This window comes from Xenopus laevis, chromosome 9_10L (genome assembly GCF_017654675.1).
Source record: "Xenopus laevis strain J_2021 chromosome 9_10L, Xenopus_laevis_v10.1, whole genome shotgun sequence".
In the NCBI taxonomy this organism is placed as follows: domain Eukaryota; kingdom Metazoa; phylum Chordata; class Amphibia; order Anura; family Pipidae; genus Xenopus; species Xenopus laevis.
Genome location: NC_054387.1, coordinates 130178141 through 130194800, shown reverse-complemented (window position 1 = coordinate 130194800; position 16660 = coordinate 130178141). Strand labels below are relative to the sequence as shown.

At 39.6% G+C, this 16660-nt stretch overlaps 1 protein-coding gene and 1 long non-coding RNA gene across 2 annotated transcripts; both read right to left on the bottom strand.

The window, feature by feature from the left end:
* Nucleotides 1-4468: 4468 nt before the first annotated feature.
* xepsin.L (epidermis specific serine protease L homeolog) lies at nt 4469-11685 on the bottom strand. Its single transcript, NM_001087895.1, is given in 5 exon segments — nt 4469-5867; nt 6180-6349; nt 6657-6925; nt 10085-10247; nt 11606-11685. Coding segments are annotated over 5 exon segments (1170 nt in total). The 5' UTR covers nt 11652-11685; the 3' UTR covers nt 4469-5345.
* On the bottom strand, nt 8031-10078 carry LOC121398370. The gene is made up of 2 exons (XR_005964288.1): nt 8979-10078; nt 8031-8458 (listed from the first exon to the last, which is right to left on the bottom strand). It is a non-coding gene; the product is annotated as an uncharacterized LOC121398370 (long non-coding RNA).
* Nucleotides 11686-16660: the final 4975 nt, after the last annotated feature.

Sequence of the window (16660 nt, the reverse complement as noted above, 5' to 3'; positions counted from 1 at the left end):
TTGTTTGGATTCTATTGTCTCTTGATTAGAGAGCTCATGGGGCATTATGGGGCAGTTATTACCAATCTACCGTCCCCCCACCTGGGAGCCAGTTCACCAATATGCAACCATACATAACGGGGGCATGAAAGTCTTTTGAACTTAGCCCACCCCCTTTGTTATACACAGAGTTAAGTGAACTATGATTGCTCTAATCATGGCAGTTCCTTAATTATCAAATGAGAGTGCTGTGGCTCTGATCACTTGTTTAGGATCTTTTATGGTGGGTGGGGCAAAGTCTGTGGCATGATTAGGATGTATTTGGGAGTGGCTAGGGCTGCGGTATTCTAGGTGCATGTACTAAATTAGATTACATATGTAATTGTCTGACCACTTAAAAATTCACAAGTTTCCCTCAGAATTAGCGAAACGCGAATTTTGACACCCGCGTCAATTTTGACACCCACATCAATTTTGGCTCCGGCGTTAAAGTCAGTGGGGTTCCGAATAATGACAATAGTTTTGACTCAAGCAACTTTTCTAACATGCGTCCAAGATTTTTTGATGCTGGCGAATTTTCGTGGCAGTTTCAAGAATATATTCGCCGGCAGCAAAAACGCAGAAATTCGCAGCGAATTCATGCCTGGTGAATTTATTTGCCCATTAGTAGTAGGAATGCACCTAATCAATGATTTGGTTGGGATTCGGCCAAGACTCAGTCTTTTTTAGCAGGTTTCGGGTTTGCCCGAATCCTTGTGCCTGGCAGAACCGAATCCTAATTTGCATGCTTTTTGTCACAAAACAAGGAAATGTTTTTCAACCTTTTCCTTTCCTGGCCCTAATTTGCATATACAAATTAGGATTTGGTTGAGTATTCGGTAATATTTCACAAAGGATTTGGGGATTCGGCCGAATCCCAAATAGTGGATTCAGTGCATCCCTAGATATAAGATATTGGAATATGGCTAATTATGAGCACAGGTACAGTGTACAAAGTGGACATGTTTAGAGGGGGTTCCCCACAATTCAGTGATTTCCAGCTTCAAGGTAGTGATGCATCTCAAGGGTATTTTGGGAAAAACATTAAAATACAAGCAATTGCACATGTGCTTCATTATGAATTGGATTGGATGCCATTGGGATGACGATGACCCTCAGCTTTGAAATGACAGGTGCACACAATTCTTTGGGTACTTGTATGTCAAGTAAATTTACTCATTCTGCAATGGGACTATAGGAACCCCAGAATTTGTACTTGTACAAAGATTCATTACAGTGAGTGGTGATAAACATTTTCTAATTGACCCACTATCTCAGAGGTCTGACTTCAGTCCTTTTTTAACTATTCATAAAGGACATTGAGGTTGTCATTATGAGTAGAGCAGCACAGAGTACATTGAGCATGAGCAGTGACCAAGGCTGGAACTAGGGGAAGGCAACAGAGGCCTTGGGTAAAATAGACGGGGGGTGCAACCAGAGAGGAGGTAATGGTAGTGGAGGAAGAGAACCACAATGGCCTTTTGGTGGGAAGTTAACAAGTGAACAAGCTGGATGAAGCTTTGAGAGGTCAAAAAGGAGGGACTGGGGTGGCAGAGAAGTTACAGAGCCAAACAGTATCACCTTGGGTGCCAATACTACTCGGCCAGACTCTGGCAGTGCCACTAACCACCTGCTCTATTGTTGCTGTAGATGTTCATGGCTCAGCTTCCCAAAGGCAAGATGGCACCTCAAGGTCTCCCCAACTATATATATATATACATACAAGTGATATACAACAATTATTTGCAGACTACAAGCATTCAACCCATGTCAACAGGAACCTTTAGTAATAAAAATGTAGTGTTACTTCATGTATGGCATCAATTTCATGGAAGCCAGATTCACAAAAGCCTCAGTTGGTCATTGGTAGCTCAGTGGTGCTCCTTCTGGAACCAGTATGTGCGGTATTTTTTATGGGTGCAGCGGCAGCCCTATGCACATTTTAGAGGTCAGAATGTGTCCGTAAACAGTCAAAGCTCCAGGCTTGATGCCAAATAATCTTGAATAAATCCATGTTGATGGTAAAATAATTCTAATGATTCAGTGGGTTTGGTTGTCTTAATGCACAAGCTCCTAATTCCAGAAAAACCCTTTATCCCCCAACATAAATTATTCCATACCTGCACCTCACTTGATTGAAAATATTAAAGTACATGTGCTGCATATCGGTACCTCTTTCTATACATGAGTCCAAAGTATATATAAGAATATAGCGGTTAAGCCTCAAAAATGTATATGTAGATATATATGTTAATGAATGTATGTCTGTATCAGTTATATAAACCAGTGACATGTAGAAGAAACATATGCCATTAGCTTTAGCAGCAGCCATCTGACACTGTGCACTCAAAATGCAGATCTGCCTATTCATATTTTAATCTGCCCGAACAAAGGGTGTCATTGACGTTAGTGTAATCAGTGTAAACCACACCCATGTTACCACAATAACTTTTAAGACCATGTCAACATAAATGGGAACATAAAATAAGGTCTTAGCAATGTCTGGAGTGGATCATTCTTAAAGGAACATTGACACAATCATTTTTCATTAACAAAATCCCTTCTAAACCAATTTTATTGTATGTATGGCATTCTAAAACAACATTATCATATTTATATGGTTTTTTTTTTAAATAAAAGGCATTACCTTATGTGTCATACAAAAGCATAACAAAACAGGGCGATTGGGTACCATGCAGGGTGTGCAGTGGTTTGTGCATGCTCTCATGCCGTCCTGATTTATTGAGCCAAAATGTTTAATCTATCCCACCACACAAACCTTGTGCTTATTGGCATGTACGTTGCACTCAGGACATTCCAAGTATCATCCCCTAGGGCCATTGGCATATACCTATAAGCCCCTCCATTGTGCCTTACATCTAATGCCAACAAGGACATTGGTCCTACAACTAAGAGAATTAAAGAACTATCACTTACACAGAGAATAGAGTAAGAGAGCGGAAGAGAATGGGAATAAGTGAGCTGAAACGAGAAGGGGTCCTTCTTCAGAGGCTTTCAGTTCGGGCCCTTCAACCCAATTCTTTCGATTTTGGAATCTTTGCAATTATGATGGAGGACAGCTGATCCAATTCTTTATCAACTGCCGGAGAGGGCAATGGTAAAAGCAATATATTTAAGGGCAATGGTATACAGAGAAATTTCCAGGTTCTACATGGGTGGAGCAATATATAGTAGTATGGTTTGTGTCAATGCCAAAAAATATATATATATGTATATGAATAGGTATTACTCCAAAATAATTAATAATTCAAAAACAAATATTGAAGTTAATCATGGAGAATATACTCACAATTCACCCCAGTCCTAGGGTGTAAGTCCAAGACAACATTTCAAAAGAAAGGTGTGAGTATCTCCAACAATAATGAATCAATCAGTTAAAAAATTGAAAAATGTATTAGGACATAAGAGCAAGACCTAACGCGTTTCGTGCCTGCTGTGGCACTTACTCATAAGTTGAATGGCACAAAAGAAAACAAAAAAAAACACAATGACACAATTCATTGTGTTATTTTTTCTTTTTGTCTTTTGTTTTCCCCTTTTTTTGGCACATTGTATTGCACAGATATGTTGGTAACAATTAGCACAATTAGTAAAAAACCACTAGGTGGACTTTTACTAATTGTATAAAGTGGTAACATGTGATTGTTGTTTTGTGATTGGCCACAGCCCCTTTATAACCTGTGTACAGGGATGTGCCATTCAACCTATGAGTAAGTGCCCCAGCAGGCACAAAACGCGTTAGGTCTTGCTCTTATGTCCTAATAAATTTTTCAATTTTTTAACTGATTGATTCATTATTGTTGGAGATACTCACACCTTTCTTCTACATGGGTGGCCCTCAAATGAACTTCTCATTGCCTTGAATGGAAAAGGGCCATTGGGTATTCATGGAGTTCTGTGAATCAAGTATTTTCCATCAAAACTTGTTCAGATCTTGGATTCCTCCTTAGCTAAAGACCTCTCTTCCTACCAGTACCTGAACTATAGGAGATTAGTACACCACAGGAGGCCATTGAGGCCCATACAATGATTAATGGCTGAAACCCTTCTTGTCGACCCACAAAAACAACATCAGTCAACTGTGTCATTGCAATTCTATAGAGTCACATGGGCTGAATGAAACTACTCCAAGGCTGAAACTGTCAGATATAGACACTAGTACACATGCAGATTAAAGGGAAACTCCACCCCATATCTTTGCATAATGAAAGATAATCTATTCCAAAGCACTCTTTCAAACATCAGTGGTTTTACAGATATTTGTAATTGTTTTGGACACAATGTAGAAGAAGTCAGCTAATTAACAGACCTGGGAAGAAACATTCAAGGCATTGTGGGAATGAAAGTCATCGCTGGAGGAGAGCTGGCCTCTGCTACATTGTTTTTAAAAGTCAGAAATAGTGGTGTAGAATGGCACGGGCCTCTGCAATTACAATTTATGTATATTGGAATATCTTTATTGTGCAAAAAATGAGGCAGGTTAAGTTCAAAGTACACAGATGATATAGGTCAAAAGCTGAAACATTTATAATATAATATCATGTTCCACAGACCTCAACCAATGGAACTGTAATGTTAAAATGAATGACTTTAGGGGTAAAAGGGCCATTGACTATGTGCAAGACTGGAGGCAAAGTACATAAAAAGGAGCAGCCCTCTATGTTATTTGCACTTTGCTCCCATCTCTGCACACAGGGAAATTGATGCAGGTGTCTGAGTCAAGAAACCTGGGTTTGTCCCATGACAACAGGGTTGTCTGAATTTAGCAGGGCTGTATTCATGGGGGGACATGTAGGTCAAGTTCTAAGTAAATGATCCCTTATGATTACTGTGTTTTTGGGTAATGATTGGCCCAAAGGAGAATCACTACGAGTAGCCGGCTCAACCCTACTACTTATCCCAGGGCACCCTGGAGGTGATACTTGTGACTGTTAATTAAAGGGTTGCTGTATGTGATTGGGCTACAGGGCTTCTGTATACATGTTTACTTTTTAAGACTACCTTCTGAAAAGAGTGCCCACTACAAATTGTGCCCCCTGATCTCTCCTCAGGTGCCATTCTGCCTCTGCATAGGGCCAGTAATTGACCATAACAGAATAGACTTAGTCAGTAAGTGCAAAGATCTAAGGGGCAGAAGTTTGGTTGCTTAGGGTTATTGGTCATCTCCTACATAATCAGCCACTATTCAGTTATAATGAGCAACTGAACATTTTGTTATCCTGCAGGTCTAGGAGGTCATACAAACCAGCCAGATACTACAAATGGTGATCAGTTGGCATTTTCGAGACACATTTTGTAGTTGTAACTTACACAAAGAATCTAATAAATAAATAAATTAAGGTTAGCGCTATAGTGTGCAGGGAGCATGCATGTATTTGGGCCTCGTTATCTATAGTCTTAGTTTCATTTATCCTCAAAGCAGTGGAGATGGTAGAGGAGACCAAGCTAAAAGTCTCATTCATTGTAGTGTTATTGCTCATAGACATGGCTTCAGTTTCAAAAATTGTTGTACTGTTAGTCTTATCTATTTCTATGCTGTTAACTGACTGGGCTTCAGTTTGGGATATTGTTGTACTGGCAACTCCTCTTGGTCCAAGACTAGGTCCAAAACTTGGTGCAATGCTTGGTCCAATGCTTGGTGCAACACTTGGTCCTTCTTCACTGAACACAATTAAAGGCACATTGGTTTTCAACCAATCCTGGTAATACTGAACTTTGGTATAGACACCAGGTCTATTGGGTTCTGCGCAGCCGTATCCCCAGCTCACAATACCGAGCTGAAGCCAGACATTGTTGACATTACATACAAGAGGTCCACCTGAGTCCCCCTATTAAGACACAAACAGGACATGTGTATTAACACATGCAATTTAATTCATGCAACTTTCATTGAATAGAATTTAAAATGCCAACTGATTTCATGATGGCAATATAATTTAATGGTTGTTTATATGAGATCGATGTCACAGGACAAAGTGTATTGAAAAACTGAATGGATATGGGGTTGGGGTCTTTGTGTGGTTGTAAGGCTTGTTTAAAATATATATACAATGTCCGTCCAACCCATACAATTGAGGGGAGGGGGTAAACGGGTCATTGAACAATGAAAAGAAAAGAAGGTCCCTCTAATCCTACTGTACCTGGCAGGCATCAATACGTCCCTCCTTGTAACCAGCACACACCATGTCCTCCTGAATGAAGCTGAAATCAGGGATGTAGCCCAAGCTGGATTCGTACATGGTCTCACAGACTGAACTGTCTATGATGGCAACTTCTGCCTTCTGAATAGTTTTAGGGCTGCTTAAAGGGGCTGCAAGGAAAGAAAAGCCAAAAATATGTGAATAGGGTAATTAAGTAACTATATAAAGGACATAAATCTCAGAATAAGCAGAATTGTCACCATAATTCCTCATCAAAACTGATGTTTTTTTACATACTACAATAGTAAGTGTTGAATGCACTAAAATCCTAGAGCAAGAGGTAATAGAGGACTGAGTTAGACTAGAGAATGATGCCCATATATATACTGTATATATGCTCTCTTCTTTGGTCCCATAACAGTTTGCTCTCATAAATGCTTTATCATCAACCCCACATATCCTTAAAAGCCAACTTACTTCCTTCTTGAATATTTCCCCATCCAGTCACCCAGCACATAGTCCCTGCTGCAAATTGAACATCCTGAGAGGGAAGGCAGATGGGTAGGATGTAAGGGGTAAAAGTGACAGGTTTCTCCAGTTCAATTAGAGCAATGTCACCACTGGATCCTTCGTATTGGAAATCTGGGTGCTTTGTTATACTTTTCACTCCTCTGGATACTGTAGAATTGTTAGGGGCAGAGAGCTGATATGCACCGAGATAAACAGTATAGTATGAAACATCCAACCTACAGACAAATCAATACCATAGATGAAAGGGATTTTCTTGTGTCCAAAAACAGTATATTATTAAAGGGTACATGCATTTAGTGTATTATTTCATTGATATGTATATGTCAACAAAAACACATGCAACAGTTCCCCATGGGACAAGCCACAAGAGAAAAACTCTCTAGAGCATCTCTTCATACTTGTTGCTGGGGAAATTAATTGTTTCAATTCTGTATGGCCAGTGTAGCTCTGCCAATTGGCTAGATGAATGATTGGCTACATGTGAGATGTTTCACATGCAACCTAGTGACTTGAGTCTTTCTAGCACAGCAACATCATCATGGTCCATGGGTTAGCTTGCTATTGATGAAGCCTTTTTCAGTGAGAACAATGTAGCTTTCTTTCAATGTCTCTTGTGAGACAGAATCCCATTGGAGCAGAGTTAACAAACTGCATATCAGTAACCAAGTAGCAGGGCCGGACTGGAAGTAAAAAGCAGCCCGGGCAAAAAAACTCAAAGCAGCCCATATGTAAACACACAATGGTCTTGTAATCATCCACTCATACTATATATTGGAGTAAAACTGCAAACAATTATGTGCATAAAGAGCTGCTTTTCTCACTTAAGTGTAATTAATGTAGAATATGTAAAAGATTCTGCAGCCTTGTGCCTTTACATGTTCACAGAACAACCCCTCAGTGACTTCTAATATCCTTATCATTTACAGTAGGGGGTACATTATCCCTTATAATACATGAGTGATACTCAGAGTTCCCTGTATAACTCAGCCTGCAGCCTTGTGCCTTTATATGGTCACAGAACAACCCCTCAGTGACTTCTAATATCCTTATCATTTACAGTAGGGGGTACATTATCCCTTATAATACATGAGTGATACTCAGAGTTCCCTGTATGACTCAGCCTGCAGCCTTGTGCCTTTATATGGTCACAGAACAACCCCTCAGTGACTTCTAATATCCTTATCATTTACAGTAGGGGGTACATTATCCCTTATAATACATGAGTGATGTATAACTCAGCCTTGTGCCTTTATATGGTCACAGAGCGGGAATACCATGTATAATACCCCCAGAACTAGACACATGAAACATAGAAAGTAATCCGTTAAGAATGTTTAAAAAATATTTTGCTGCAATTTTTAAGTAAGGAGTCAGAACAGAAAATAATCAACACTAGTTAGGCAGCACCGCAAGATGGACTGTCCTTTAATTTGTTACTATGGCTTCAAGTTTGAGTAGATATTCCCTTGGCTTTTACTCTGAGCCACCCTGAGGAGGCCATGACATAGCTGCAGTTCCAGGTTTTGGCCTGCTTTGAATGTACTCGTGGCAATCCTGAAAACGAGTTCGGTCTCTGGTAGGGTACAGTATACATATACACATTGTGTATACAGTGGTCCTGTTTATCAGACAAGGGGTACAGACAGCCGCGGCTGCTTAGAAGGTTGGCACGACCGATGGCCTCCGTTTTACCAACATTGTACAGAATAAAACATGGAACCAATTGCTTGCACCTGGACCTCATCTGCCTGTAGGGTAAAAAATTTATGAATTAACGGCTGGATTAAGAAAAGCCCAAATTCTGCCTCAATCCTACTCCACTTGCTGATAGATTTCAGGTCCCCCCCACCCAATTGGGACGAGATGGGAATAATTTCACCAATGTGCCCAATGAATCTCTCAAGACAATCCAGCAACTGCCAACTTGGACACTAACGGAGTCCATGTCTTTGTCTTCTGCTCAGCCAGAATGGGCTGCAGAAACACAAGTAAATCACTGTAAACTTGAAAGCCAAAGAGGCATAACTTACAGGCACCAGTCCCTATGCCAAGGAGCCGCAGGATACAGTCGGTGCCTGCTGTGCGCTCAGCCCTCTCCCCTGCTGCATGCAGGCAGCGCTTTACAGTAACCCCCACCTCCCCCTATAATAATACACTGGTGCCTTGACACTGGCTTTCTGAGCAGCCCGTCACTTTTTTTGGTGGGGCAAGAAGGCACCAGGCGTGCAGCAATGCTGGTTTTTCCTGCTCCGGCAGTCAAGCGCATACCTGTGCTGTGGGTACAGTTCCGTGCTGCGGCTGCTGCTTCTCTCGACCGCTGACTGCCGAAGGCAATGAATATGCGGACGGGTAGCTCAAGAGCCTGCCGTGCCGGAGCACTGCGGAGCTGGCCTGCGCTGCCACTGCTTCTGTTCCGGTTCCGCCCTGCTGTGCGCACTTAAAGGAGCAGTCGCTCCTTCTTAATTATTTTGCGAGCGGCCCACTTTAACAAATATAAAGCGGCCCCTCGGGCAATTGCCCGAATAGACAGATTGCCAGTCCGGGCCTGCCAAGTAGCATAGAATGAGCAAAGCTTTGGTCAAGGAGGATATTGTAAAATAAAAATAGAGAACATTGGGTTATTATGGTGAAGTACTCTTCACCCTAATGAAGAGTTGAGTACAGAAAACAGGGAGCTAGAGTCCAAAGCAGAAATGCAGTGTGTGTGTATAGAAGTAGACAAGTATGGTGTAGGGCATTTTAAACAATATGGTGCAGAAGAAAACAGAATTTGGGGCAGGTGGTGTGGAATGGTAAGTGAGTGGGATGCAGATCAGCAGATGAGGGTCAATGTGGTAGAATACAGAACACTAGAGACATTATCAAAGTATTGCCCAAGACTTAGCAAAAGACTTTAGGCGAGTGACTGCAAAAGTTGTAATGAATGGGAGCAATGAATTAGTAGGATGCTGAACAGTCGATGAGTAGAGTAAAGTGGAAGTACCTTAATGAGTAATGTACAAGCTGACTGTACAGGACAGTAAAAGAGCAGTAAAGTAGAATTCAGATGAGATGCGTAGGATATAGGATGCAGAGCTGTGGCAAGGTAATTGCAGAGAAGAAAATGTGTAGTACACAGGATGTACTGAGTAGGGTGCAGAGTGGGTATTGAGTAGGGTGCAGAGCAGGTATTGAGTAGGGGGCAGAGTGAATATTGAGTATGGTGCAGAGTTGGGTGCAGATAAGGTATTGAGTAAGGTGTAGACCAGGTACTGAGTAGGGTGCAGAGTGGGTGTTGAGTAGGTGCAGACCAGGTACTGAGTAGGTGCAAAGCAGAAAATGAGCAGCATGCAGAAGAGTAGAGTCACTGGAGTGGGTAGAGAATGACTACTTACGAATCAATGCAGTGAGCAGCAGTCATCACCCAGCTGTCTGTAAGAAGAGATCCTCCGCAGATAGAATCACTTTTGTAGCTCAGGCTTATCTGCCAAGGCCATTCCCCCCTCTTACTGTCCATCCCCCCAACAATGCGATTTGATATTACTGGTACACCACAGGCTGGAGAGATAGAGCAGAAGCGATCAAAATCAAGACAAACCAATGATTTAATAACTTGTAGGGATATGGACAGAGAACAGGCCATCTCTATATGGGTTCTTATTACATTAAATGATACCCACCCATTGGTATTTAATAGTGCAAGTCATATGGTAGCTACATAAAGCACCATAAACAAGGTTTCGGGGAGGTGTGTAACCCACTACCGCAGAGATTTGGTTACACACCTCCCCAAAATGTTGTGTATGGTGTGAAATGGTTGTCAAGTTGAATAACATGGAATAAAAATGTTTTCATCACAAGTGGGTATATGTTTTTTTCTTTTTCTATAATATACTGATTGTAAGGTGCCAGAAATATCCATGAGTACCCCAAATAATTCTCATAATCCAATGTGAGGTCTTCACTTGTTTATAGAGGTAACAGTGATAAAGCATAATGGGTTATAATGTCTGCTATGAGTGCTACATGAGGAATAAGTTGAGGTTTAGTTACAAGAGGTTGTAAACACAAAGAACACTTTCCTAGGGTTAGTAGAATAACAGAGGAAACTCAAGATTAAATGGTTGCTTTTAGCTGCAGTTTATGTTTTTAGGGTTCTATCTTATCAAATAAAACGGTCTCATCTTACCTGATGTCATCTCTGCAACTGTAGACACCGTGAGAGAGGAAAGGGTAGGAGTAGACAGGGTTAATGCACGGTAATTATATACATAATGCCATTATCTGCATTCTAACATAAAGGCTACTCCCTCCAAATGAAAGAAGGAACTAAAGAAGCATTTGTCCATTTTAAATATATCAAGCAATGCTTGGAGAAAGTATGAGGGTCATGCTAAGGAGAGCCACCTCACCATACAGACAGAGATGTCTCTTTTGTCCAGGACCCATTCATCTCTAGAACCATATATTATTTAAAACATCCAGCTTTATCATACATCTTCTTATTGGTTGCTGGAGTCACTGTGCCCCTCAACCAGAGAGGTAGAATGGACAACTCAAAAAATGCAAAACATTCAAAAACACAATTAAAGTTCTAAGGAACACCTTTGGTAGGCATGCAATGTCTTAAGATTTCCTTGACCAGAGATGGGTAGTGATGGGCAAATTTGTCCTGTTTCCAGATTCGAGAATTTACTGCAAAATTCATGAAATTTGTGAAAAATGTTGATGCACGTCAATTTTGATGCCCACTCCAATTTTTATACGTGCGCCTATTTTGTCCAAATGCATTAAAGTCAATGGGCACCAGAATAATTTTGACGTGAGACAATTTTTATGCAAGGGTCTATTCTGACGCACCAAAACCTTGAGCCGCAAAGAATACTAGGCAACCAGTATAGGCAGTAAGTTCTTACCTTGGTGGTGGATGAAAATGAGTACAAAGCTTAGGTATCGTAACATTTTGCCTCCTTGTCATTGGACTTCTTCTCAGAAACTGAAGACTTCATTCTGCAGCACATCCTTCAAGGAAAGGCTTATGTAGAGCGCAGAGCTGTCCAACCGGTTCCTGTTTTTTACCACCTGATCTTGACCAGATGTAAATTCCTGGGAAACACTGTACCAATTTTCTGTAGGACACAGCAAGACGATCATCAGGAATCAAAACAACACCATCACCTGAAGTGGTATTATCTGTAAATCAATTAGGAAAGCTTTCAGTTCCTAATGAAGGCTTATTAGCTTATCAGGTTCACGAGACCTAGAAACTGGGGAAACTTCCCATGTACCCTATAGAGTCAAATGGTCTTTAGTTGTGGCAGAGTCTCGGGCGGAACTCATTTTTTGGGGGGTTCAATACTTATGTAAGGAAGAATTGTCCCACCTATGACCCATCAGTGTTTGTTAAATTGAAACTTGGAACTAAAAAGTGCTGTTGATGCAAATACCTTGTCCAACAGAGTCCATAGTTGTCGTACCGGTTTACTTCTTGCGATACACTTATGGCCAGAGTCACTAAATATTGTTATGGATTGACTGATACATTTTTATTAAGGATTTTGTCTGAATCAACTTCCTTAGTATTCAATTAATACGTTAAGCACCACCTAGAACAATGTATGTGAGGTTTACATCGATCAGTATATTGGGTTTCATCAATTGGAAGGAAAAGACTATGGGGGCAATTTACTAAAGGGCGAAGTGGCTAACGCTGGCGAAAATTTGCCAGCGTGACGGCAATTCGGCACTTTGCCAATGTACTATAGGTCGTAATTTCGCTAACGAAGGAGATAGAGATTAGGACTACGGGGCACTTTAAAGGGCATATATTAAGTGCAGGTATGCTAAAACGTACATAATGTAGAGTGTACGTTCATGCAATTCATTAAGGTATTTGAGTCCAAAAATGCTGCTGCACTTCCACAAGATTGTTAAAGTGTCCATCTTGCTTCTTCTGGTGAACGGAGGCTGAGAAACCATGGATCTAAAGTGGTTAGATCCCATATTGGTTCCCATATTGGGTTGCCTCATAAGGTACCCATTGAATCAAATGCTGAAAGTCTCCTAGTTGCAGCAAGTGCTATTGAATCTGTCCTGTCTCTTCTGTGGAATGTCAAGCACGTGTGCCTATTGAAGGTGAAAGCCTTAAGATGCCACCCTAAACCACGGGGGGTTGAGTCAATAAACATAGCACTGCCACATATCATTTTAGTCCAGAGTGCTAGAAGTGATGCAATCCCATCTTAATGTCAGCCACAACTTGCAACTTTTTGAATGCAACTCCCCTTGCAATTACAGTGGGCGGGGTTAAAAAATTATGATTTGCATCCAAAAAAAGTGCTTTATTGTAAGGTGCCACAACCATACCTGCTTCTAGGGACCTGGATAGAGAGTGTGATATAAGGAAACTGATAATGACTGCTGTAATTTGGGGTTTACAAATAAGGCCTCATATCTGCACTGGGGCCCCTGAAACTCTAGTTATTTTAGAACCAATATACGTTTTCTTTTTTTTTTAATCCCATATATATATATATATATATATATATATATCTAACAAAGACTTTGGAGCTGTCCTTTGCTGGAGCTGCAGAGCAGGTGGTGCATCATGTGCAGGTGGAGAATAGCCTGCTTTATGCTAATTCATTAAGTGTTTTGATGACATAATTTATTAGAATTGGACATTAGGTTAAACTAGCAATTAAGATGTAACCATTAAAGTCATTTTGCTGTCAATAGTGCAGCGGTGACAGAGAGACTTGAAGATATTAGCATCCCTCCAGCCAACATGGAATCTAATCACCATTTGAAGAATAACAAAGACCCTCCAGGCAGGAGATGGAAATCAATTCTGGGAATCATCACACAGCAATTGTTAAGTCTTTGTTTATAAACAACTTTCTCTGATGTAATGACATTATCAGGGGATTATTCCAAACAAGCGTGAAGCTTTTGGCAAGGTGTGTCCACACAAGACCTTCAGCATATACACAAAGAAACATCTAATGTCCCAGTAATTGACCAAAGGGGCGGTAGAGCTGGACATTCCATTCCTTTGTAATTAATTTTCAAACTAGTTATTTCTAGTTTTCAATAAAAATGCAAGATGCATCTGGCCATTCTGGAGATGACATCTTATTGGTATAGATTCAAAAAACATTTAAATTCCAAAAGTCTTGATTCATTACAATCATCAACTTTTTATGCTTGTTGTGTATCTCAGCGATAGCTTTAAATTAAAGAATTTCTTTTTCTGTGATGAAAGTGATTGTTATTTCATTGTCCTTCCTACCACCTTGCAATTGGCTTCAAAGCTTATGGATTCAGATGGATGTGAGCTCAACCACCCCACTAAAAACCAACTCAAAGCAGGTGATCACATTCCAATACTTGTATCAGCTTTGATAAAATTCCTCACTGTCAGGAAAGTAAACTGAAAAATAGATCAAACAGCTGGGAATCCTCCTCAATTTTCCATTGACATTTATAGAAATTATATTTGCTAAAAAAAAAAAAAAGAAGTCTTCTTATGTATTCAAATGACATTTGTTGAAGAAAATAAGCCTACTTGTTTAAAGGGATACTGTCATGGGAAAATATTTTTTTTTTTCAAAATGAATCAGTTAATAGTGCTACTCCAGCAGAATTCTGCACTGAAATCCATTTCTCAAAAGAGCAAACAGATTTTTTTATATTCAATTTTGAAATCTGACATGGGGCTAGACATTTTGTCAATTTCCCAGCTGCCCCTGGTCATGTGACTTGTGCCTGCACTTTAGGGGAGAAATGCTTTATGGCAGGCTGCTGTTTTTCCTTCTCAATGTAACTGAATGTGTCTCAGTGAGACATGGGTTTTTACTATTGAGGGTTGTTCTTAGATCCACCAGGCAGCTGTTATCTTGTGTTACGGAACTGCTAGCTGGTTACCTTCCCATTGTTCTGTTGTTAGGCTGCTGGGGGGGGGTGATATCACTCCAACTTGCAGTACAGCAGTAAAGAGTGATTGAAGTTTATCAGAGCACAAGTCATATGACTTGGGGCAGCTGGGAAATTGACAATATGTCTAGCACCATGTCAGATTTCAAAATTGAATATAAAAAAATCTGTTTGCTCTTTTGAGAAATGGATTTCAGTGCAGAATTCTGCTGGGGCAGCACTATTAACTGATTCATTTTGAAAAAAAAAATTTTCCCCTGACAGTATCCCTTTAAGAACTACTGAAATGGGAAAACTGCTCAAAAATTTGAAATGAAAGTCTTAAGTATAAAATCAAAATTAAAATGAAAAACATTTAAATTCCAAAGGTCTTGATTATTACAATCATCAGTTTTTTAATATTTCTTTGTATTTCAGAGATAGCTTTAAATTAAACAATTTCTTTTCTGTGATGGAAGTGATTGTTCTTTCATTGTCCTTCCTCCCACCTTGCAATTGGCTTCAAGGGGTAAAGATTCAGCTGAATGTGAGCTCAACCACCCCACTAAAAAGCAACTCAAAGCAGGTGATCACATTCTCATCAACTGATACTTGTATCAGCTTTGATACATTTCTTCACTGTCAGGAAAGTAAATTTAAAAATAGATCAAACAGCTGGGAATTCTCCTCAATTTTCCATTGAAATGTATAGAAATTATATTTGCTGAAAAATGAAGTCTTCTTATGTATACAAATGACATTTGATGAAGAAAATAAGTTTCCTTATTTAAGAACTGCTGAAATGGAAAAATTGCTCAAAAATTTGAAATTAAAGTCTTTTTTCCCCCCCTATTAAGTCAAAGCAGGTGAACACATTCAGATCAACTGACCCTGGTATCAACTTTGATAAATCTCTCAATCTTTTTCAGGAAAGTACATTGAAAAATATATCAAACGTATGGGAATCTTTCGGGATTCTCCATTAAAATGTATACATTAAAAAAATTACGTAGAAAATGAAAAATAAAATGTAGAAAATTAAAAGGAAAATGTATAGAAAATAAAACTCAAAAAAAGGTCTTTTTATCAATGAACTGTCGAGATTGGTAAATCACTCAAAATTTTTCACCACTACAATGACACCCATAGACTGACGCACGTCAAAACAATGTTGTCACCCATAGACTTCAATGCATTTTGGAGATTTCTGCAGTGATTTTGGGCGAAATGGGTCAAATTTTCCCATCACTACTAATTTTCTCTACATCTCTTATTATAAACCAGTTTAGACTAAAATGTTTAATTTCCAGCACATTCTGATGCATTTTTATTTCAATCAATGAAAGTCTGACTTATTTTTCTACAGCTCCGACCTGGTGAAATCCATAAATTCCTTTGGGAGGGTCAAGAGCTTTATATTTTTTGCATAAAAAAAAGCGAACAGAGAGAGAGAATAATAATAATTAACTTTTTTTCAGAATTATATTTAAGTAATAGAATTTTAGTAACAATTTGTTTTTCTAATCACATTTTCATTTAAATTTCAACAAAAAAATGTTGACAAGTTGCAAAGTGGAAACAATTAAAATGCCTTTATTTACCGACTACTGAAATATTAATCTAAAATGAAAAGGTTAAATGATTTATACGAACAGGTAAAGAGTGATCAATGTTGCAAAACAAAGGGACCAAATGGTGCTCCAGAATAGTAAAGTAAATTGCTCACAGGTTGATCGTGTTGTCCAGGTGCACCAGCTCCAGACCCCCAGCTTCACGGAGCGGCAAACCAATATGTGCAACAAAGAGAAATGGCTATCTGGCACTCAGAGGAATCCACAGGGCCAAAATTATCAGTAAAAAAAAGTTTTATTGGTCATAATTAAAAGTATAAATGCATCTCCATAGGCCCTACACGTTTTGTACCTCCAAGGTACTTAATCATGATTAAGTACCTTGGAGGTATGGAACGTGTAAGGCCTATGGAGATGCATTTATACTTTTAATTATGATCAATAAAGACTTTTTTTTACTTTCTCTTTGTTGCCCATAAAGAGTGA